The sequence below is a fragment of the Tympanuchus pallidicinctus genome, unplaced genomic scaffold (genome assembly GCF_026119805.1).
Source record: "Tympanuchus pallidicinctus isolate F22 unplaced genomic scaffold, pur_lepc_1.0 scaffold5, whole genome shotgun sequence".
NCBI lineage: Eukaryota > Metazoa > Chordata > Aves > Galliformes > Phasianidae > Tympanuchus > Tympanuchus pallidicinctus.
The window spans coordinates 43,111,392-43,134,376 of NW_026294769.1; the positions used below are offsets into that span (position 1 = coordinate 43,111,392).

The 22,985-nt window shown below is 37.2% G+C and overlaps 1 protein-coding gene across 14 annotated transcripts in view; it reads left to right on the forward strand.

Annotated features, from left to right (window-relative positions):
- Positions 1–22,985, forward strand: part of CSPP1 (centrosome and spindle pole associated protein 1) — a 53,326-nt gene that overhangs the window by 14,129 nt on the left and 16,212 nt on the right. For 10 of the 14 annotated variants that reach the window (XM_052704877.1, XM_052704887.1, XM_052704885.1 and 7 more), the window contains 16 exons: positions 1,915–2,016; positions 2,211–2,293; positions 4,125–4,218; positions 4,899–4,956; positions 7,454–7,626; positions 8,354–8,472; positions 9,513–9,591; positions 9,954–10,074; positions 11,359–11,506; positions 14,296–14,448; positions 16,689–16,801; positions 18,161–18,310; positions 19,454–19,609; positions 20,452–20,556; positions 21,735–21,801; positions 22,622–22,742. In XM_052704877.1, the coding sequence (XP_052560837.1) occupies positions 1,915–2,016; positions 2,211–2,293; positions 4,125–4,218; positions 4,899–4,956; positions 7,454–7,626; positions 8,354–8,472; positions 9,513–9,591; positions 9,954–10,074; positions 11,359–11,506; positions 14,296–14,448; positions 16,689–16,801; positions 18,161–18,310; positions 19,454–19,609; positions 20,452–20,556; positions 21,735–21,801; positions 22,622–22,742 (1,842 nt within the window). The remainder of the gene's footprint in view (positions 1–1,914; positions 2,017–2,210; positions 2,294–4,124; positions 4,219–4,898; positions 4,957–7,453; positions 7,627–8,353; positions 8,473–9,512; positions 9,592–9,953; positions 10,075–11,358; positions 11,507–14,295; positions 14,449–16,688; positions 16,802–18,160; positions 18,311–19,453; positions 19,610–20,451; positions 20,557–21,734; positions 21,802–22,621; positions 22,743–22,985) is intronic. The other 4 variants (XM_052704888.1, XM_052704892.1, XM_052704884.1 and 1 more) reach the window with 3 other exon arrangements.

Below are 22,985 nucleotides of genomic sequence, written 5' to 3' on the forward strand. Positions count from 1 at the left end.
TGATTCAGCATCTGACAAAGATAGCTGAAGTGTCAGTGTTTTTTAGGAAAAAAAGCATTGCCATAGAACCTCTATGCTAGTTACTACTTTGCAGACTTTTATTTTTTTTTTTAACTTGAAAGTGATCATTTTTCAATCATTTTTCATCATTTTTATATTAAATGCCATTTGTAGTCCGGTATTTTTGTCCTTTGGAATGAGCTCCATTCATCTTTTACAAACTGCAATTGGTGTTTCTTCAAGAAGAAAATTCATGCCACTGACAGTTGAGTTTCTAAAGATTTTGCATTTTTCTTAACAGTTTTCAGAAGTACCTTTTCCAGATCTTGTTTGATTTATAACAGAAACTAAGATGCTAAGTCAATGTTTAATAATTTGTTTGCATCCTTTTGCCTCTGATTATTGGCTGTAACTTAAATTACAGAGATTCACAGAGCTGTGGATTTTCACACACGAAAAAATGTTTCTTTCTATATTTACATCGGATTTTTTTTGGTTTTATTTCTTTAATGGGAATTCCATGACTTTGCCCAGCTTTGGAAAACATACCTTTGTCTTTTGTGTGCTTTATTTTCTCATTGAATACCTATTCTTGCCTTAGTTTCTCAGGGTAACTGATCATTCTCATTACAGAGTAATTTTCAGGGCTAGAAAAATTCAGCTACCCTAGATGTTTTCAGGAAAAACTCACTTGTGCTTATGCAGTTTTTAGCATCTTTGGAATTATTTGGAGTTTCTTTTTTATTTCTTTGAACTTCAGCTCCTGAATTTAGGTATTCACCATATTATCTGTCTTTAATCTTGATCGAATGTTGTCAGGTGCATAGTGAACAATAGGCTGTCATTAAAAAAGCTGAAATGACTGTTTCACTACGTTTACCCAACAGCTGTGGTTCAGGTTGTTGTAGTCTTCATCCATTAATCTCGTTAATCTGGGATTAAGAGCAAGATGAGTTCCAATCAATGCAGTCCAAGTGCCTAAGTGTGTGATCCTGCATCACTTCTGAGATCTTGTCTAGGGTTGCCACCAGTGGTAGGATTGTGGTCATATCAGTGTAAACAAAGAGTAATAAAACTTGTCAGGGAAACTGGCTCTGCAGTGAAGGATTTCATAGAATCACCAAGTTTTGAAAAGACTTCCAAGATCATCTAGGCCAACTGTCCACCTGCCACCAATATTTCCCCACTAAATCAGGTCCCTTAGTACAACATCCAAATAGTTCTTGAACACCTGGTGATGAGGATTCCACCACCTCCCTGGGTAGCACATTCCAGCACATGACCATTCTTTTTGGGAATAAATTTTCCTAACATCCAACCTGAACCTCCCCTTGTGCAGTTGAGGCCATTCCCTCTAGTCCTATTGCTCATTACATGGGAGAAGATGCTGACCCCCACCTTGCCGTAACCTTTCTTCAGGTAGTTACAGAGGATGATAAGGTCTCCCCTGAGCCTCCTTTTCTCCAGACTGAACAATTCCAGCTCCTTCAGGCGCTCCTCATAAGACTTGTGCTCCAGATCCTTCACCAGCTTCGTTGCCCTTTTCTGAACATGCTCCAGGGCCTCAGTGTCTTCCTTGCTGTGAGCGGAATGTGTTTTTGTAAGGAAAAGTAAATTCTACACGGGAAAGTCCAGCTAGCATGCAGTTGGCCAGACATTCAAGTAAAAAGATATTTTGTGAGAGATGTGGTACCCCTTTGGCTTGAAGGCAGACTTGGGAATTTGAATTCCAGACAAAGTGTTGGTCTGATAATGCTAGCAAAATGAATTGTTCCTAAAAAAAATTGCGTAGTATTTTCCAAATTGGTTCTGTTATCCAGTGTGCAATCAGGCTGAGGATCCATCTGCTGCACCTTTCATTTCAGATTAGATGTTTTTAGGCAAGTATGGTTGAGTATTTTCTATTTCTTTAAGGCCCGATCTGGATGGAATAGTAAGAGATCTTCCTGCAGATTATGAAGACGAATTAAAGGAGAGATCACACGTGCAGCGGATCTCGCGAACTGGAAATTTTAGGTCTGGTATAAAATGTGTTTTGTACTACAAAATCATGGTGAGAGGAAAAGCCCTGTTTAAAATCCCTAATCCAAAATTACTTTTCTTTCAGCTAAGCTACTAAGCTAAGATGTAAATGCACCTGTCACGTTTTACACAAAGCGTAACTAAATTCTCAAGTCTGATCTTTCTGTCTTCTTGTTTGTTTTTGCCAGAAATCAGGCACAGATCAGTTCTTTAGCTAATGAACCTGCCAAATCTGCTCCTGAAATGACATATGCTACTAGCCTCATTCTTGGTATGTATAGAAACTTATCTAATGACATAATTAGCTTTTCTTTGTGCATTTCACTTTTTCTTCATACTTATTTTCCCTGATACTGGTAAATAAGTGTTATTTACGAAGAGAAAATAATAGTAGTAAAAACTAGACCTTTTCCCACTGAAGTTTGTAGAGCTTTCTAAATAATTCTGAAGGGCCCAAGTTTCTTCTTAGTTGTTATCAGGGTAAAGCCCAGATACATTCTTACATTTATTATTTTTTTTTTAATGAGTAATAATACAGAATGTTGGCAAAACATTAACCTGTACATTTTCAGAGACACCAGAACCTGATACTCCAAAATGAATTGCAGAAGTATGGGAATGGGTGGTGTTCACAAATGTGTGCAAAAACAGACAATTCTGATGCTTAAATGTAGCCATCACATTTATCAGTGAACATCATTATTGAGCTTATTGGAGAGAAGTACTGCTAAAAAAAACAGCATTCCTAGCTAAAATCAGAAAATAAGGCAGGAACAAGAAAATTGATTCTTCAGATGCAAGCCTTTGAAGGCAGGCTAGATTTTAATTGGTGGCAAAATTGGATAATTTGTTGTTGCGTGATGTCAGCATTAGTTTCTGTTTATTTTTGCATGTTAGTGTACCTGATCTTCAGTGTATGTGGCTAGATGATTTTTTCAGTGGTTTGAAGGCAGAGTTAAAATCACAGTGCTGTAACTGTCAGCCTCTCCAACCTGCTTGCAAACATCTCACTGTACTCACCTGAGTTACGACTGTCTTCCTCACAGAAGATTATAACTAGGTTGTGTGAAAGTTGAAATATGTGGAAATAGGAAGTGATTTCAGTCACAAGCCACGAGGTTCCCTTGCATACTTGAGTCACTTTGCACTCACAGCACAATAACTGAAAGAAACTTGAGGTAAATGTGAATTGTGGGTATTTATTTTCCTTCATTTTTTTTTAACCTTCTTTCTCCAGCCCGCTTCACTAGTCAGGTCTAAGTCACTGATGATCTAGAGTTATGTTTTTTATTTTTATTTGCTTTGTAATCTATTATTAATAGAAAGCTCCACATATACACTGGAGAAATTACCAAAACTGGAGGTTTTTTTCCAAGTTCATAAAATCCACATGAGATGTAATTGCTGTTTTCCTTTAACACATGCATCTCTGCCAGTACTTCTCTAATTCATAGTAGTCATGGAAACCATCTTAAAAGTATGCTTTTTTTCCCCCATGGGTTTGGCTGTTTTTTGTTTTAACTTTCTTTTTATCCAAAGCTTCATAATTTGGACATCCCACAATGCAGCTTCCTTAGCAGAGGAGCGTAAGAGGGAAAGAATTAGAAATAACGTAAAATTGAAGTGACATTTCTTCAGTCATTGTGTTGTCTGTATGGGAACTGCTGAATCATGGCCTGAACCTCTGATTGACCACCTGAGGCAAGCAACAGTCAGCCCTGGGAGCACAGGTGAAGGCAATTCATCTGTGCTGCCAGAAGGAGTGGAGCCTGGCTCCACCTCCCGTAATTCCCATTTAAGTGCTGACTGCCACCGAGGAAGGATCTCTTCCTGGAGATCACTCCTCGTGGAGGATATTGCCAGCCTACAGCTTCAGTAAGCATTTTCCATTTATTCTCTTCCTAATATGATAATCTTACTTAGCCTAACTTTCCTGTGTATTTCTTTATCAGTGAGTATACAGATGTTATAATTATACAATTGCCTCATGGTGTACCGTGCTGTGTTTCATGTTTCTGATTTGACTGACTTGCAGTGCATTTGCCCAACTACACTTGTGTATTTTGTGAAGGGTTTATGTACTGTGTGACCATTTCCATTAGGTGATCAAGACCTAGAACTTCTCCAAAGGAAAAAGGAGAAATACAGGCAAGAATTAATTGAACAGATGGCTGAACAACAGCGAAATAAGAGGCGGTAATGGAACGTTACTTTATTTTTAAAAGAGAATATCTGAAATTTAAAGGAATTTCATTAACTGGATGTGATAATTTTCAAGCTAGCTAGGTTAATTACATCTAATTAAGTTGGGGGCATGGGAACTTTAGTTTTCAGTAAATTCACCAGTTTTCAGCTTTCTTGATGATAAAAGAGTGAGCAGTTACTTTGAGAAGTTGAAAATTAATCTTTATTTCCCTCCAGTTTAAGAAAGTAACCTTTCACTTTCAAAGTTCTCAACCATATGACTTATGCAGAATAATAAAATACCAATTTCTTGCTTATGTATTAGTAGTTGCTTGCTGAGTGACAATGGAGATATACACAAACACGCTGTTAGGCCAATGGAAGGATAATGAATTAAAAAGTTACTTTTGACAGCTTCACTGTGGTTGAAAATTGTACACAGGGCACAAACTTGGGACTGGGAATTACAATATACTATTTATTGTAGTTCTGAGTAATTTATTTGAGTATGTTTATTAAAAACTTATCCTGACACCAGAAGAAATCAAATAGAAGTGTGTTACAATGTAAGAACTCTGTTTTCAGAGTTATAGCCATTTCAGAGCTGTGATGTTTGTGCTTTGAAAAAAAAATGAGTCTAGTTGTTACTGCTTTCTGATTTGATTCTTTTTTGTTATTGTTGTTAAAAACAGTGAGAAGGAACTTGAGCTCTCAGTTGCTGCTTCTGGGGCTATAGACCCAGAAAAGAAGGTGAGGAATATGGGGTTTTTTTGTTTTGTTTTCCTTACCTATGTGGGATTTCTCTTAGGTAACGTTAAGGAGCAAAAGCATTTTTATGTGATTTAATAAAAAAGATGTTTAATGTTGTGTTACTTGTAAGACCAAATGCAGAGCTACCACTGCCTTCACTTCCTTCTTAGGGTAATTCCAGTAAAAATTTGAATTATCCCGTATGTAAGAGTGGACTGTCAGTGCCAGAAACATCCATGGCAGATTGCTTGCCACACAAGTATGATGATTTGCACATGTCATTTGCATGTGTGTTTTGTTTTTTTAAGAGGCCAAAGCCAGTGCATCTTGGGTGCTGTAGATGTCTACTACTGGAGATAAAGGATGGATAACTTTCTCAAGCAAGAGTAAAGTGGTTGTTAGTTGAACTGGTTACCAGCTTAAGTTATCAGTGGTACTGTTTTTTGAGGAAAGTACAGCATAGAAAGGAATTTGAGGTACTTCTGGAGAGAGGCATGAAAGGAGCTCTCATTTTTCTAAAAAATGAATTTGACTGTATTGCTGTAGCTTACTGTCAGCATTTGAGGCAGGAGACAGAAAATGCAACTAAATAAACAGCTAAGCAGAGCCAGAATTCTTGCTTTACATGGGGAGATAGGGCACAGTCATGTTCCAGCTGCATGTTCCTGTCCTCTCTGCTGAAAGCATCTGTGATGTCAGTTTGAACTCTTTCCACAAACTGATTTGGTTTGGTTAGGTGGCAAAAATCCAAATCTCTTCTGTTGCTTTAGTTGGGTTAGAGCTAACTGGGGATTTAGATATTAAAAAGGAGAGGCTTGAAGTGTATGTGTGAGAGTTATACAGGAAAAGAAGACAAACTGAGCAGAGGATGCTGCTGATCTTGGCTGCAGTGAGCATTTCTGATCGAACCTGAGCAGTCATATGCGTACTGTGGGGAAGCACTGTGTATTCTGCATGCATCTCAGGGACTGAGAAGTACTTGTATGAGCAAAGTTACATCCAGAGTAAGTTCAGGACATGTTTAAAAACCATTAGTTTGGCCAAAAGCCTTTGATTAAGTAGAGTTGCAATATCCATTAAGCAACGCTCACTGTTAACTTTAAATTGCATCTTGAGGAGCGATTCTAATGAGGTGATTTTCTTGATTATTTCCAGGTAGCTTAAATAATAGTGCTTGATTCAGAATATATAAAAGGAGACTGTTGTGTTTACTGCTTGTTTAAAAGAAAACAATCCTCAAGATAAACTGACTGCCAGAGTTACCTCTGTAATTAGTCCGAGAGCTGAAATCAGGGGGATGCTGGGAACACTTGATGCTAAACTTGTTAGTGAGAAAGGCTGCTTTAAATGTTCTCCTGCTCCATATCACAGATTTGAAAAAATAAGTTAAAAAAAAAAAAACAAAAACAAAAACATGTCTGTAGATAGCTTTAGAATTTTAAATTGCTGTTACTTGTATTCACAGTTAGACGTTTGAAGTTAAATGTTAAATAAAAAAAATAACGTCTAGATTTTGTGAATTCTAATCTTAATGCTGTAGTCCATGATTGGTGAGTACTAACTGCCTTGTATATACTGTCTTGCAGCTAAGTGATGAGAAGGTAAACATTTAATATTTTGCTGAAACACTTTCCTGTTGTAGGACATGCAGTTTGCTGTTAGATATTTAATATTTAGCTGGTGCTAATATTACTGTCTCTGCATGCACGGTAGCTGAAGCACTACAATGTTAGGACTGGTAAATTCAGAAACAGTCTGATTTTTACTTACATAGCATATGGTGGGTTTTTTGGTCTTCTGTTATAGTGGTTCATTTAAACAGATGTTAAAGTACTTCTGTGTAGCAGGTGGTGTAGGGGCTTGGTGGGTGTGGTAGGATAGTTGTGAAACTAATCAACTTGCATGCCTTTGTTCTACTTGCATGTTGCCTTTGACCATTTTCTGAGGCTGCCAGTTATCAATAAACATTTGGTACTTAAGAAATAATATTTAAAAAAAATGTAATTGTACTGCTTGAAAAAAATCTAAAGGAACCTCAAACATAATGACATTGCAAAGAAATGTTTATTGGAGAAAGTCTCAGTGTGTGTTTGTCTTTATTCCTACTGATTATGAACTCCATGTTAGAGGGGGGATGGATTTCATAAACTTTGTTTAATATGAGAATGCTGTCAGTGCAGGAAACTGGCCGCTGTAGTTAAGCTCTACTACAGATAAGTAAATACTTCTTCCTGGATAATGATTAGGGCAATATAATTCCTGAAACCAGCAGTGGAGATTATTTTTAAATCTATGGTAAACATATTAGATCTCCTTGTAGTAAAAGATTTCCAGAAGTTCCCCAAGAAGGGAAAAAAAAAAAAAATGCAGTTACAGGAAATGTGAGCAGTAATTAGGTACTAGTGGTACTAACACAACCTAAATGGAGGTTCAGAATATTCCATGTTGATAACACGTTACATGCTTTTTTCTTCTACTTCTTTTCTTTCTCCATTAGCCGAATAGATTGAAGCAGTTTGGTTTGACAGCAAGAACTTCTGAAGAGAAATTACCACCTGAAAGGCCCAGGGTTGCTTTCCAAACTCCAGTGTCCATGCCTTCTGTCTCTCCAGGGAATGAAGACTTTCACAGAGGGCTAGCCAGCGCTCTTGGTGAAATGGCAGCTCCCAGGTGCTTGATCATCATCTTGATTTTTGCATGTTAAATAAGCTCAGTGTTCATCATGTTGCTGCTACTTAAAAAGGCAGAGCTCAGCGGTGTTGTCAATCCTTCTCCAAGGAACTAATGAAGATGGAAGTAATATTAAAATATTAACAAAAAAGAGCTTAATAGTAAATTACTTTGCACTGACATAACATTGCATACCTAGGGTTTTCTTACGGTGGATTATCATAGAGTCACAGAATGGCTTGGATTGGAAGGGAACTTACAGACTATCTAATTGCAGCCTCCATGCTGTGGACAGAATTGCAGCACAGTAGGTCACGCTGCCAGGGCCCTGTCCAGTCTGGCCTTGAAAACCTCCAGGGGTGAGACATCCACAGCTAAAGCTGTGCTGTGCTGCTTGCTTTTTGGTCGGAGACTGCTGCATGGCGTGTTTTATTTACTGTTACAGAAATAACCTGCAAATATCATCATCTGAACCAGTTAAAGGAGATGGGCTTCCTTTACACTGCTTAGATTTCTCGAATAGTGTGGTTCACTTGCTACTCCCTAAGGGAAGGTTGACTCCTTATTGAGATTTATTGTATCTTGCTCCTACGTGGCACTAATGAGAGTTCTTGGATTGAGCTACATTTTCCCACAGTGAATTCCCTCTCTTTCTTTTCTATTATTTCTCTAAGTGATCTCTGTTCAGTTGTGAAACAAACCAAAAATGGTTCCTGTTTTCTTTAAGGCTCGCCCCTATGCCGCCACCTCCACCACCAGTTTTGACAGACAACTATAGAACACCTTATGATGATGCGTATTACTTCTACGGAGCAAGGAATCCTTTGGATCCCAATCTTGCATATTGTAAGTTGATGATTTTGAGTGGGTTGGATATAAGTGATTCAGATAACTGTCTTTAATCAAGTTAACTGATAAATAATTTAACTAGTAACAACTGCTTGTACCCAGCTCTTAGGTGTGTGCTGAATGTGAGAATGAAGAGTAATTTATTTTTTTTTCCTCCAGTATTGGTTTTGAATGTTGCAAAAAGAAGCTACAGCTTCCAGAAGTCTTAGGACTTTAAGAAGATCAGCAGTTGCTTAGCCATTACTCTGCCCACGTTATTTTCTTTGTAGCTTCAATAATAAAACCTTTTGTTAAATTACTAAAATGATTTTACAGTTAATTGTTTGTCTTGGTTTCATTGTGATTTCAGATGTAGGTATTTTTGAAGGAGCTATATTAAGTAAACCAGGGTGCTTTTTTTTGTTTTTTTCTTTTAGTTTACCCTTTGCTTGTGATGGTCTAATGAGTGACATAAGTGTGATTAGGGAAGGTTTGGTGTGGTTTTTGGGAAGGGGGGAGTTCTAAAAAATTGCTCTGATACCTCCATAGAAAATCTAAAATACAGAACAAAGAAAACTTTTGATGATAGTTTTTAATGGGATTGATGTCAGTTGGGGAATTTTGTGAATGCTAGATATTTAAAAGCAGTAGCTTTTAGTCTTATGCCCCCCACTATAAATTTCTCCTTCTTGAACTGTAGTAGCTTATGGCTTGATAGATCTTTGAAGTTACAAGGAAAAAGTAAGATGGGAATCTGTGATCTTGAACCTCTGGAAGTTTCTTTTTAGTCTTGTCATCAATGGCTTACTGTTTAGAGTATTAAACAAATGAATACTTAAAATTCACCTGCAGGGGTTAAGATTGTTGTCACAAAGTAGGATATAGCTAGGACATGAAATCTGAAAGTATGACGTTTTAGAGTTGCATTTCTTATGTCTCGGGCTGAAGCAATAGTAGGTGTAGTAATTTCAAGCCCTGCTGTGGCACAGTACTACCTTTCCTCTTTCAGTATGAATACAGATGTCAAATACAGTGGTTTTGATTGTTGTACTTTGCAGATGGCACAGGTATGATGGGAATGCAACTCACACCTAACCTGGATCCTCCTTTAGCCCAAGCCTCAGTAGAGCAATCTGTGTAAGTAATTATGTTTATTCTTTGTTGTATAATTTATACTATTTGAATGTGTGTATTATTTATTCTTTGTCAGTATTGGATCTTTGTTTGCATTTCTCTGTATTGATATGCTTTTCGTGTTGGAAGTAGTTTGCTAACAAGATATATTGAATTAAAGTGTGTTAAAGGCTACTCTTCAAACTTACATTTAACAATCTCTATCTAAATAATCCAGTGAACTTCTCTGTTTTATATAGATAAACTGCTTAGGCTGTAATGTATTTTGGTCAGAGCTTTTTTTCTATTTAATTTTTTTCCCCTTCCCTTTTGAACCTATGATGTTTGATGTTTTCCACTTTTATATGTGTGGATTTCTGCTTCAGAAGTAACGTTGGACAGAGGAGTACAGGAGACAGACAAAGAAGCATAGGAGTATTTTCTGAAGAAAAGTCAAAGCCTTCCAAAGAGGCGACGTTGTCTTATCAGCAAGAATTGCAGCAGCAGGTACTGAGTTACAAAGCTGCTGACATTTTCTTCTTGTTAACATGTAATGGTTGTAACTGTAGTATTCTTTCAGAGATATTCATTCCATTTGCTAGTAAAAAAGCCTTCTAACCCTCCCTCTCTCCATTGTTTCCTTTCTGCTGGTCTTCTGACCTTTCTTTAGCTCATTTTAGCTCTTCAGGTAAACAGCAAGCTTTTCAAGCTTACTGCCACGTGAGACTGCCCAATTTGACATAAAGATCTGGCAATCCTGACAAGATAATTTTTCAAAGCTATAATTCTGCGTATCTTTAAAAGCGAGCAGAATATACTGTACATTCTTTTTCTCATTTTCTCACTGTACACAAAGCCATAGAATCATAGAATTGGTAGGTTGGAAAAGAGCTTGAAGATCAACAAGTCCAAACTCAACCTAACCGTACTACCCTGACTCTAACAACCCTTTGCTAAATCATGTATCTAAGCATGGAAACAGTCTGCAGATTGGATGTGTCTTTGTTTTGACTCATGGCATCTCATCCAAAATTGTCTTTGATTGATTACCTGATGTAGTGGATGGCAACCCTGCTCATGGCAGGGAGTTGGAAGGAGATAATCTTCAAGGTCCTTTCCAATCCAAGCCATTCTGTGATAAAGGGAAACTTATTTTTTATTTATTTGAATAAACTTAATGTGCTAACATAATTTAGCTACAGAAATAGCAGTGTGTTTCAGGAGCTTTGAATAGAAGTTAGATTGGTTTTTTTAACAGCTGTTCTCTTTATGAGAGCTACATGAAGTAGTAAGGACACTGCTATGTGTATTTAATGCAGTCTCAAAGGAAAACAAACCATATGAGCAGTCACGCATTATTTGCATATATCATCATGTCTTACTGTAGTACAGCTGTTTAATGAATAGTTTCAGAATTGTATCACATTCTCTTATTGTTTCTGGGTAAAAGTCTTTATCCCATCTCTGAGTTTAGGCTGATCAAAATGTGTCAGACTGAGAAGCAGGACAACCTCCTCTATCATAAGATCCAAGAATGTGGGACTTTCGATCTACTGCAGGTGTCAGACATGAATATTTGAAAGACTTCCAAAGTGTTCCTCTGTGATCACACACAACTGTACTTGTGTGTTGTGACAGTTTGGTGTTCTGTCTGCCTGGTAGGCAGTGAAAGGAAGTTTTCTAGATACAGGTGGGGGGATGAGTGCACTCACCTTACTTCTTCGGCTTTTTAATCAAATTATACGCCTTGTGATATTTTTAAGCAATTAATTTTGGATTGTTTCTTTTTAGATAAGGGAGAGAGAGGAAAGACGCAGACAAGAGAAAGAAGAGAAGGAACGTTACGAAGCCAAGTTAGAAGCAGAAATGAGGAATTACAACCCCTGGGGAAAAGGTGGTGGTGGAGCTCCTCTCAGAGATGCAAAAGGAAATCTCATAAGTATGTTTGCCAAAACTATGGGCTGTCTTTTGAGGATTCTCTTGCTCCTGTAAGGGCTTTATTCACATATGTTATTTCATGTTTTGTAGCACTGATAATGCTTTATTTACAAACAGAAATACTTGTTTTAAGCCGATGTGCTCTGGGAATATTTAAGTAATTGATTTCATTTCAGTAGAATGATTCAAAGGGTACTATTTAAAAAAAAAAAAAAAAAAAGTAGATGTCAGCTTTAAATGAAGAACAAATGCAAAAGTAAAGGGTAAAAGGAAAAAAGCTGCAGTAGAAATAGGCTGACGTCTGTTCTGGAGGCTTTTATATAAACATTTTCCAGGTTTTTAGAAAGCCTTACTTGTGACGTGGAAAATGTTAGAATACATATCTAAACCTAAGTGGAATATTTAAATCTCCGAGTAGCACTGCTGGCAAATGGTTGTGTAAATGGCAGTTTGTCAGTAATGTTTTAAAATTTTGTTTCTTTTATTTCTAAGCTCTGCTCTATACAAGATGGGAGCAGCAGGTTGGGAGATGGCAGATGAACAACTTGCCCAGATTATAGCCTTCTGTAAATCAGAGGTAGATGTACAACTCAAATTTGTGATTCTGGATCCTGGACATAGTCCCTGCGTTTAGGCAAAGCTTTCTCTATATGCAGTTTTGCTGTAGGGTTCACTACAGCAACAAAGTTTTGTGCAGAAATTAAAATAGTTCTCAGTAAGCACAACTAGATTCGTACATTTCAAAATGAATTTCTTAACATTAAAGTAAGTGCCACAAAGTGTTTCTTTTGTTGAACTGTTATCTCCATGTACTTGCCATAACTGTTTTGGAAATCCCCTCAATCATTTCAGCTGAATGAAGGATGTTTGCATGCTCACATTTGATCCTGTGACTTGAGGACTTATGCCACATCTCAGCAGCCATTTATCTCTTGTAGGCCTATTCTAGTTCAATTCTTGCCTTCAGCATCTTAGCTTGGAAACAGCTATACTGGCTCTTTAACAGCTATTGGGAGATGGATTTGTTTCAGGCTTATACCATAAGGAAACTAGAGTAGGTTTTCCATGTGTGAATTTAAATGCCATGTTGATTCTGTATCATATCCAACCTGATTTCAGTGTTAAAGATTCAGCTTCCTTCATGATTCTGTCGTTTATTCAAGAGGTAATAATTACAGCACACAGAAACAGTAAGTCAAATGGACTTGATGTTTTCTTATTCCTCCTCCCAGCTGAAAGAATTTAAATGCTTCCAATTAATGTAGAAAAGAAAGGGAAGACTCTAGAAATTATCCAGTAGAAGTCAAATGTGATGTTTGAGACAAGCATTTCTCATCCCCCTTCAGGGATATGACACCAGTCAGTTTCATTTTGTGGAAAGCTGAATACAGCTGATGCAAATTGATTTTCATGCTATTGTAATATGATGCTGCCTTCCCATTAGGTTTTCAGAATATGTCCTCTGGTACTAAAATACCAGAGAATCTTGAAAGCATGGAACACACACAGGGTAACAGTCCATATATAGGTAATAAGGTTCAATTTTATGACACCCCAATGGCATGTGGCTAGTCATTTGAAGATGGAGGTAAGGTTCAAAGGCTTTGCAAAACCTGTGTGCCCAAATAGTAAGTTTAGAAGCTCGTGTTTATCTCCAGAGCAGGTAGAGATGTTGTCACTGCCTATCTTTAAGCACAGCATTTGAGTACCTGGTTTCTTGCTCCAGGCTTTATGACAGTGTGGGTAGTGTAAGCCAGAGAAAAAGAGGTTGCTTGTGTTAGCCTAAAGTGTGCATATACTTCCTCAGAAATTTGTTTGTGAATGGGGAACTAAGAGAAGGTTGTTAGCTAGTTTTCCTGGATTATGTATCTAAAGTTATTTATCCCATTGTACTTTAGCAACTTGAAGGATAAGGTAGGAGTGAAACATCATCAAACATAATGTGCTGTTTCTGCTATGTCTCTTATTTTGTGCAGTGTGACTTTTGCCTTCTTGAAGATGTCTCTGAACAGCTTCTGGAAACACTAATGCAAAAGGTCCTTTACAGAGAGGGATGTAATTTCAAGTATTTGAAACCTGTGTGTTTAAATGACTACAGTGATTCCTATGTATCAGAATGACTATTTTGAAACACAGTTTGGAAACTATGTAGTAGGGTTGGTTTTCTTTGTCTTTATTTTGAATATGAGCCTTTTAGGAGTAATACAGTGAACGTTTCAAGATGAGCTGAAATTGGTATCTTTGACCAGGATTTTTCTGGTAACAAATAAGCAGTGTGTAAATCTTGATTGAAATGTGCTTAAGAAAAAAATAATTGGATGACACTATTTTGCACAGACATCAACACTTGGACTATTAAGGTGACATGAAGACCACAATACACCTTAATGGCTTATTGTGGTTATTGCCCCTAAAGGAATGAAATACACTAGGGATTCAGTACTTAAAATACCAATTCTAAACTGAGAAGTATTTTACAGCTTTTAGGAAATAGGTGCTCATCATCACAACTGTTCCAGTCTGTTTTGTCTTTGAGCTCTTTGCCTTTCCGTTTCATAGCTTCTGGTGGGGCAGAGGTTTGCTATGAGGAATCATTCCTGGCAAAAGAATTCCTTGTAACTAATATTTCACTGTAGCATATATGTTCTTGTCTTTGCTTAAATTTTTTGTTCCTGTAGTTGCTGCGTCCAGAAATGAAGTCTGCTAAAAAGCCCTGTTTTTGAGAATCTATGGTGAACGTGCTTATGTGAGAACAAAATGCTATAAACAGTTATTTCCCCTTTCCTTCAGCTGACTTGAATATGATGCACAAGCAAAATGAAGATGCGTATCATAATCCAGAGGCGAGATTATACGAAGATAAAAGGGCTATTGTATCTGTTGACCTAAGTTTGGCCTCACCAAGACCTGAGAACGCAGGAGCATCTACAAATAAAATAGCAGGTTTTTAAGAACACTATTATAGCTCTAATTGTAGGTCTTAGTGATCAAACTCTTCTAGTTTCTTTTCCTCCTTTCTTGTAGTCCTTTAGCAGCATTAGTGTCTTGTGCCATTGAAGTCTATATAATTATTCTTCTGCAAACTTCTCTATTGCTGTCATTTGTGTGCGCTGAAAATATATTCTCCTATCTGTCTCATCAATAGTGATAAATAGTAACTGTTGACAGTCAGAATCAGTACATTCGTTTTCCAGGTTCAAAGTTACGTAATCAAATCTTGATACATATTTATTTTACTTCTAAATGGTGCAGTGAAATAGGACTGTATAGTAGGAGAAAAATGCCATATAAGTAGGGGAGATGGCCTGCAGGTAGATGATGGTGTAAGATGAAACAGGCATAGTTAAGTTCAAAGAGGGAATGGGTACGCTAAGTAGATATGCAGCCCTGCATACTGCCTCCAAATTTTAGGGATTCTATTTGACTTTCCTATTTAAAAAACAAATGCATCTTTCCCTCATGTTTCATGAGACATCTGAATGAGAGTGCTGTGATACTCCAGACCTGTCCCCAGGATCTGCCCTGCTCTGCTTGGGTCAGCTTATATGCTGATTTCTTTTTCCTGCTCCATCTGTTGCACTCGTATGTAAAGATGTTAATTGGAACACGGATCTGTTTCCCAAGATCAATGTTCAGTGTCACGACTGCTGACTCTTGAATCTTTTTTTTCCTTTCTTTCTGTGCTGTCTCGCTCTTCCTACCTGATACACTGTGTATTTAACCATTTGGTAAGAGGTGGAACAGACAAGGCTGTTAAAGCCAAGAGTCACCTGGTTAGATCATTGACACTGAGAACAGAAGGTGATATGGATGAGAGTTGTGACCAGGATGGCCATGCACCTCCCGCTTAGTCAGGCATTAAAATGACCTTGTTTAGATTATTTCTATTTTATTTCATTTTTCTCCCTCCTGCTAAACAGGAACTTGCTGGGTAGTAGCTTTTACACAATAAGTTAACTCCTGGATGCATTCCATAGTAACTTGTCTGCCTTGTGTTGGTGCCTTTTAAATGATATATAAGCTTTCTTGTGAATTTCTGCACAGAATGGATTGTGTGAAGTAAATCCATCCTGAAGAACCACATATACGTTCTGTTTTGGAAGCATTCAAACAGTGATTCAGTGTAAGGAAAACTAGCATTAACCTGAAAGTATTTGATTCTGTAATTAGAGCTGAGTAGTAGAAGTCTGTCTGTCTGTCTCTATGGGAATAAATGTGTATCTTGTTTCTGCTTTCATCTGGCTTGGGTGTTAAGCCACTGCACAGGGAAAAGTAAGGGAGGAGCATGAGAGCAGCTTGTAGCTCTATTCATCTCAGCTTAGTGGAGCTGTGGCACTATGTCCTTTGGAGGAGACATGGTAAGAATAAGGATCATGCTGTATCAGTTGAAAAGAGAACACAACTTACGCTTATTTATTTTCTTTCTCCTCCACTTCCTGTAGAGATCCTGTTCTGCAGAGGCTCTTCTGTTATCTGAGTTGATCCTCTTCTCTAGAGCTATTGGGACTGTATGGTTATGACACATTCTTAGCTCAGGAAGGTTAACTTGGTGACCTGTCCCCAGTGATGTTGTTTCCAATTTCCAGTGGAGAAGGTTGTTGAGCTCAAAGAGACCTGACACTTCAAATTTCATGGAACAGAAGGTGCCTTACAATGGCAGAATTCCATTTTCTGAGTGCTTAGAATTTTATTTGCCAGTTTTTGGCTTTGTTGTTCGTAGTATCCATTGCTACTTTACCTCATACTCTGTTTTTAAATATTGAATAAACCCAAGAAACAGAGCTATGTGTGTTAAATCAGAGTAGATGGCAAGCAATAGAATTATGAAATGTAGAATGTTTGCTATTGTAATTAACTTCAGTGTGACATTTTTTTAGATCTTAAACTGTAGATTTCAGGGTAAAATATGTGACTTGTTTCATGATATCCTAAAATCTTTTGTAGGTGTCATTTTGTAACAAGGCATCTAGCTCAGACATTAATGAGCAGTAAAAACATTCTAGACAGACAGTGTGAAAACTTTTAATTGCAACTGTTGTTTTCAGCTATTGCCTTGAATTAGGGCTGTCATAACTACTTTGTGAAAGCAGCGTCTCACGTTCCTCCTCCTTCACTCTGGTTTGCTCTCTTCAGTTTGATTTGATTTTTAGCTGGATTTTTTTTTTCCCCTATCTCCCTCTTAGGTTTTGCATTTGCACAGACTTCTCCTTTTGCTCGGGGCAATGTGTTTGGTGAGCTGCCATCTCCACAACAACTGAAGCGACAAGAGTCATACAAAAACTTTCTTCGTCTGCAGGTGAATGCTTACACCACTTGTCATGTTAAATAATAATTTTTTTGAAGAGGGATTACGTGCAAAGTAAATCACTAGATAAGGTTGACCAACCAAAGGTTTTTTTGTGTCGCAGCCAATTCTGCAAGCAGGGTGTATGCTGAGAGCCGTATGCTGTTGAATCTGTTGGTTTTTTTTCCCCCTTCATAAGAAATGGTTATGAAAATGATGCTATTAATAATCGGCTACATTAACTTAGATTATGTCTCTTTTCCGAAATGTGACTCTCTAAATTCAGTTTGGAGTTCTCAAGCAGTTCATACAGTACAAGCTTACATACATAAATGTGTAAAGGAAAAAAAATTGCCCTTGGAAATGAGCGTGATACAAGTGCATGTTTGTCAGAATGACATGCACTTGTCATTGTCTTTGGGACAGTAATAATGTGGTTATTTGTTGATGGCTTTCTGAAGTGTGACTGCTGTTCTATCAGTTTCTGTCTTCTGTCCATGAAGCTTTGTGTGTAATTTTACTCTATGTGAATTAGATGTCAGTGTAATTACAACATCAAGGAAATAGTAAATAATTTAGAAGTAAAAACGTTTACATGGGTGGATAGTAATAGGACAAAGGGGAATGGTTTTAAACTGAGACAGAGGAGGTTTAGGTTGATATTAGGAGGAAGTTTTTCACATAGAGATGGTGAGGCACTGGAACAGGTTGCCCAAGGAGGCTGTGGATGCCCCATCCCTGGAGGCATTCAAGGCCAGGCTGGATGTGGCTCTGGGCAGCCTGGGCTGGTGGTTGGTGACCCTGCACACAGCAGGGGGGCTGATACTAGATGATCATTGTGGTCCTTTTCAACCCAGGCCATTCTGTGATTCTGTGATGTGTATCTCTTAATGAATGAAAAGCTTGAGTCCTTCTTTATGTATGGGGCTGCCAAAAGTAATTAAGAATGGGCTTTGGCTGCAGTAAGTCAACAGTGAGTCTATAAATACAATTGTGGAAAAGATGACAATCACTGTGTCTTTTTTCTTTGGTTTCCCATCTTCTTATTTGTTTGGTAAAGTGTTGTTTTGGTACCTCCAGAGGAAAGTGTTTGCGAATATTCAGATCTTATTACTAGCACATATAATTAGCGTTTGCACTGAAAGATGGTTCAGTAAATAGTTGCCAAAAAGAAACAGTAAAGTACTGGCTTGTGTTAAAGGAATCTTGAAATTGAAACATAGGCTGGCCTTTAAGATCTTTCAGTTGTTGCATACAATTGTTGGTTGCATGAGCAGAGATTCAAAGTTCTGTAGATGTTCACGATGGGAGATGTTTATGAGATTACTGCTGTCTGTTGATAGCTGAATACTTCTTTGCTTTGTTTTCTAGATTGATGAAAAGAGACGTAGGGAAGAAGCAGAGCGAGAAAAACTTAGACTGGAAGAAGAGAAAGAAGAGAAACGACTAGCTGAACAGAGGAGGAGAATTCAAAAAGCATATGAAGATGAACAAGAAGAGAAAAGAAGGAAGGAGGAGGAGGTATAATATTTTGATCTCTTCACTTCTTTCATCCTAATTTAACCCTTTGAAGTATTTGTCTTCTAGATCAAGAGGGTAAAGTTAGAAGTATATTGTGAAGTTGCCTCTGTAATTAAAGTGGCTTACATTAATCAGAGGAGAAAAAAAATTGTAGGAAACGATCATTTTTAATGCACGTTCTTGCTTTTTATAGTGTGCTGCCAACATGAAATATCATTAATTCTTCTCAGAAAAAAATTTAGTTTTATATCTGTCAGAGGCACACTCATATTAAAAGAAAATTGTCAGTGAGGCCACTACAAGAAGTTTTATCAAATCAGTCAATTAAAAACAAACAGAGACACATTTATGTTCATTAGTCTCTTCCATCTAGCTCTAATGCAGTTTTTGTATTCTGAATGCAGCTTATTTCAGAAAGCGTGTTTGATTACTTGGCCAGAATGTGTCTTTGAGATAAAACACTACTTTTTTTGGAAGAATCCCAAGCAACTCTAATAAGTATTTCAAGTTTAATAAGTATTTGTCACAAGGTGAACTTGTGATTTAATTCAAACTCAAACTTCATCGATCAGATGTAGAAAATTGAATGATTTTGTGTAATTCAAAGTCTCATAAATAACTCTGAGACAAGGACAGAGGGCCATCAGATCTGGGAAAATCTTTCAGTACCTTTTGTGGTTAGGAAACATTACATGGGAAGGTGTAGTTTGGGATTTCTAAAACTTTATGTTCTTTATGCACAGTTTAGTTGGATGGGTTTTCTGGATAAGAGAATGGGGCATGGGTAGCATAGGAAGCAACTGGTTTTCATAGGAAGATTAAAGCTGTGACCTTTCTCTGTGGGCACTGCTATCATGTCGTGCTTCTTTTAGAAATGGTGGCCTACAATTTGGCTGGCTGACGTGGATCTGGGGACAAAAACTGATGTGTATTGAAGTTATGAGAAATTCTGTTAAATGTTTGTAGAACCAGGACTGCTCTATCTTCATGACACTGTTTTGGATTTGAATTTGAATGTTTTGGAATATATTTTCATATTTCATACTAACAGCTTAATTGAGTTCTAATTTCTCCAAGGAAAAAAAAGCAAAACCTTAAAACTGTTGAATCTTTTTGAAGGTACTGATAATGTTTTTATTACAGCGAAGGTTAAAAAACAGAGAAATTATTCGATTAGATGAAGAAAGACAAAAAGAGGCAGAAAAAAGAAGGAAAGAAAAAGAAGAAAAGCGAGATGAACAACTTAGACAGTACTTTGAGAAGGAAAAAGATGCCAAGATAGAAGAGGAAAAGAAAATGGTAATGCTTCAGTTACTTTCTAAGATACCAAATACTTCCTAATTTACAAGAATAACTGCTTTGAAAAGAGAGTATGATTTCAGAAACCTCTGCCAGTATTGCTCCCTTCTTGGCCTCCTCAGCTCCAGTACACTTAGCAGGTGCAGCACAGCTGATGGGAAAATATCAGACACAGTACAGTGGAGCCTTATCTTGCTGATAAAGTTTCATTTAAAAGTACTATAGAGCAATGTCCCTATTAGTAAGCTGCACTCTGGGTTTTTTTTGTTTTTAAATCTGCTATGAGGAACCTTAGCCTGCTTTTGCTGAGGACCAAACACAAAGAGAAGTTATTAAATATTTTAGGGGACTGAAGGACAGTTTATCTTCAGCAAAGAGGCTTTTTGTAATTTAATTATTTTCCTTGGACCTGGATGAGAAGTCCATTACGAAGTTATAATAGGCAATACAAGTTACAGAACTGTTTCTCTTCTCTTTCTGCAAAGCATTTCCCCAAAACAAATACAATGGAATTGGCTGGAGTTAAAAAAAAAAAATAAAAATAAAAAAATAAATAAATAAATAAAAAAAGTAACAACTGTAACTGAAAAAGGCATGCAACACAGAAACACTTATTAAAACTTCTACATGTAGTAAATAAAATCGCATGAAATTATTTTTGCAATCATTTTATGGGGTTAAGAGTTAAAGTTAATATTAAGTATAAAAATGCTTAAATTAACGATAAATAAAAGCATTTTACTGTCAAATGAAGCATGTTAACAAAACTCTTCATGTGTATAATATATGTATATTTTAGAGCCTTTAGGAAAGTAGTTCCAGTCTTTCTTTACTCCTTACAGTTCTCGAGGAAACCTTCTCCTGTCATTCCTGCTCTTCAGAACAAGTCAATAAGAAAAGAAGAGAGGATTCCATCAGCTGAAAGCCATATATCTTACTACTCACAAGTAGGATTTTTCTAGTCATCTTGCACTTGATGATTCTTGTGGGTTCCTTCCAACTTGGGATATTTTGTCATTCTACTTACCTATATTCAAGTCAGCGCAGCATGTGAAATCCTACTCAGTTTTTCCTCTTTGCCCATTTGTTCACTGGAACACAGTGAATAACTAGAGATGGTCTTTATTGTTATTTAATGGCTGTAAAGCTTAATGTTATTGAGAACATAAGAATTGTTTGGGGTGTCTTATTTTAATTTTTTTCTGCACGTTGTGTGCTTTCTGTAGTGAAGAGCCTCTTGTTTTTCAGAGTAGATGCTCTGTTCATCTTTCCAGAGATCTAAGGATCCTTGTCAGCTGGTTGAAGGAATGAATTGTCCCACTCTGCTCTGTGCTTTGTGGCCTTGCCATGAGCACTGCATGCATGGCACCACAACAGAAGGTTATAAAGATATTAGAGAGCCTCCAAAGGAGGGTTACAATGATGGCAAAGGGTAGAGATGAGCAGCTGAGGTTTTTTTTCCTCACATTCAGTTTGTTGCTGGGTTCTTGCTTGTGAATCCAGTAATCCAGAATGTTCACTAAGAAAAGAACTTAGCTCAGACTTGTAACCTCATTGTGGGCATTGTTTTGTATTCCTGAAGGTACAAAAAATTTGCTGCTACCTTCTGTATTTTTTTAAAATTCCTCCTGTAATGAGTAGAATAGATTAAATAATTGTGAATCTTGAGCTACATTTCTGACTTTTTATTGGAAACTGTTTTTACTGTGTATGTAGGAATGAAATGGACTGTAAGTTTTTTTTTTTAAATGGATTTACCAGGAAGTGATAATTTGGCAAAATATAGTGCAGTTTCAGAAAATGTTTTAAGACTTTAAACCTTGTCTAAAACCAATTTGTTTGTTTATCTGTATGTCCTTCCAGCACATAGCACAGCTGTGGTCAGATCTGAGTGTGTTACAGTTCATATTGCTATAACATGCTTAATGCATTCAAAAGATCAGATTTTAAAAGCAAACAAACAAAAAAGCCCTACGCATTAATGACTTGCTAGGTTACTGTTCTTTTTTCTGGTAGTAGTGGTAGTTAATAAGTTGGACATCAAGTAAGGAAATAAAAGGCTGCTATGGCTGGTGTAGTTGCTTACTATGAGGTGTTAACATTTTGTGTTCATTCTGATGATTAGGATCCTCCACAACCCAGAGCTCCTTCTCCACCTGTCCCAGCTAGAAGAAATCAGTTGCGAGCACTTGGTAGGTACTGCCTTCACTGCAGAAACACATGAAGCGTAACAGTAAGTGCTGTCCTACAAATGTAGTCAGTACCTGGGTTTGTTGTAGCTCTTCCACTAGGAAAGAGGTTCTTAATGCAGCTCATGGAAATTGAGAGAAATGAAGAAATATGGATTAACTCTTGTGTAGGAGCATTTAAACTAGTAAAACTTGCTCGCCTGATAGATTCTGCAGTCAAACTAAAAGGTGTTTGCTAGAATGTACGTAATGTGAAAAACAAGGAATTTATAAAACTTGATGCTTTTTGAGGAATGCTGTCCTAACTGCAAAAACCCAGCAGCTGAGACCAACAGTAGTTCTGAAAATTCAGCATGAGCACACTCTAAAAATAAGTGTTGAAGTTGGAACTCCTTAACACTTAAGAGATGGCACTAAGCAGATTGATATTTCTCTTTTGAACTGTCCAGAGGGATTTAGGAGTCAGAAATGGGTTTTATGTGTTGATACCACCTCACTTCCTGTCTTCTAACTCTCAGGAGAACTGTGTAGGTTTACAAATTGCAGAATAAGGCTGCTTACTGTCAGCATCCAGTTGCTTCTTAGCTTTTCCTTTTTTTAAACGCAGCAGAGCATTTCTGTTGAAGTTTGAATGCTTTTTGCTGTTCTGGTGATTTCATCCTTCTGCTGCCTTAAAATACAAGTTCTCCCCTGGTTTCTAAAGTATGAAATGCTTGTGCATATCTAATCACTTTAATTAACAGTGCATTGTCATTTTTTTCACCTTGCATTTACGAGGCAGGCAGAAAAGTGTCTCTAACACTTTATTGATGTTAAATTACAGAAGAAAGAAAGAATGTGATAAATGAATTATCAGAGATGAGGAAACAGCTTCGCAGTGAAGAGAGGCGACTGCAGGAACAGTTGCTAAATGTGGCTAGTGATGATGATGGACCAGTTACACGGTGAGAATTTCGTCTTCATTTTTTAGAAGTCAGCTTTTATACAGGAACTTGGAGCTACTGTGTATTAGAAGTGTCAGTTGGCTAATATGATGTGTTAAATGAAGATGTGGACATCAAACTTGCACATACCCTTTTTCATTTTTCTGATGTGTGGTTGGCTGGTTGTTTTTCCCAGAAATCTTTCTAAATTTTACTCTAAGAATGAATGTGTTGATAATGTTGGTAGTTAGAATATTTGGTCTA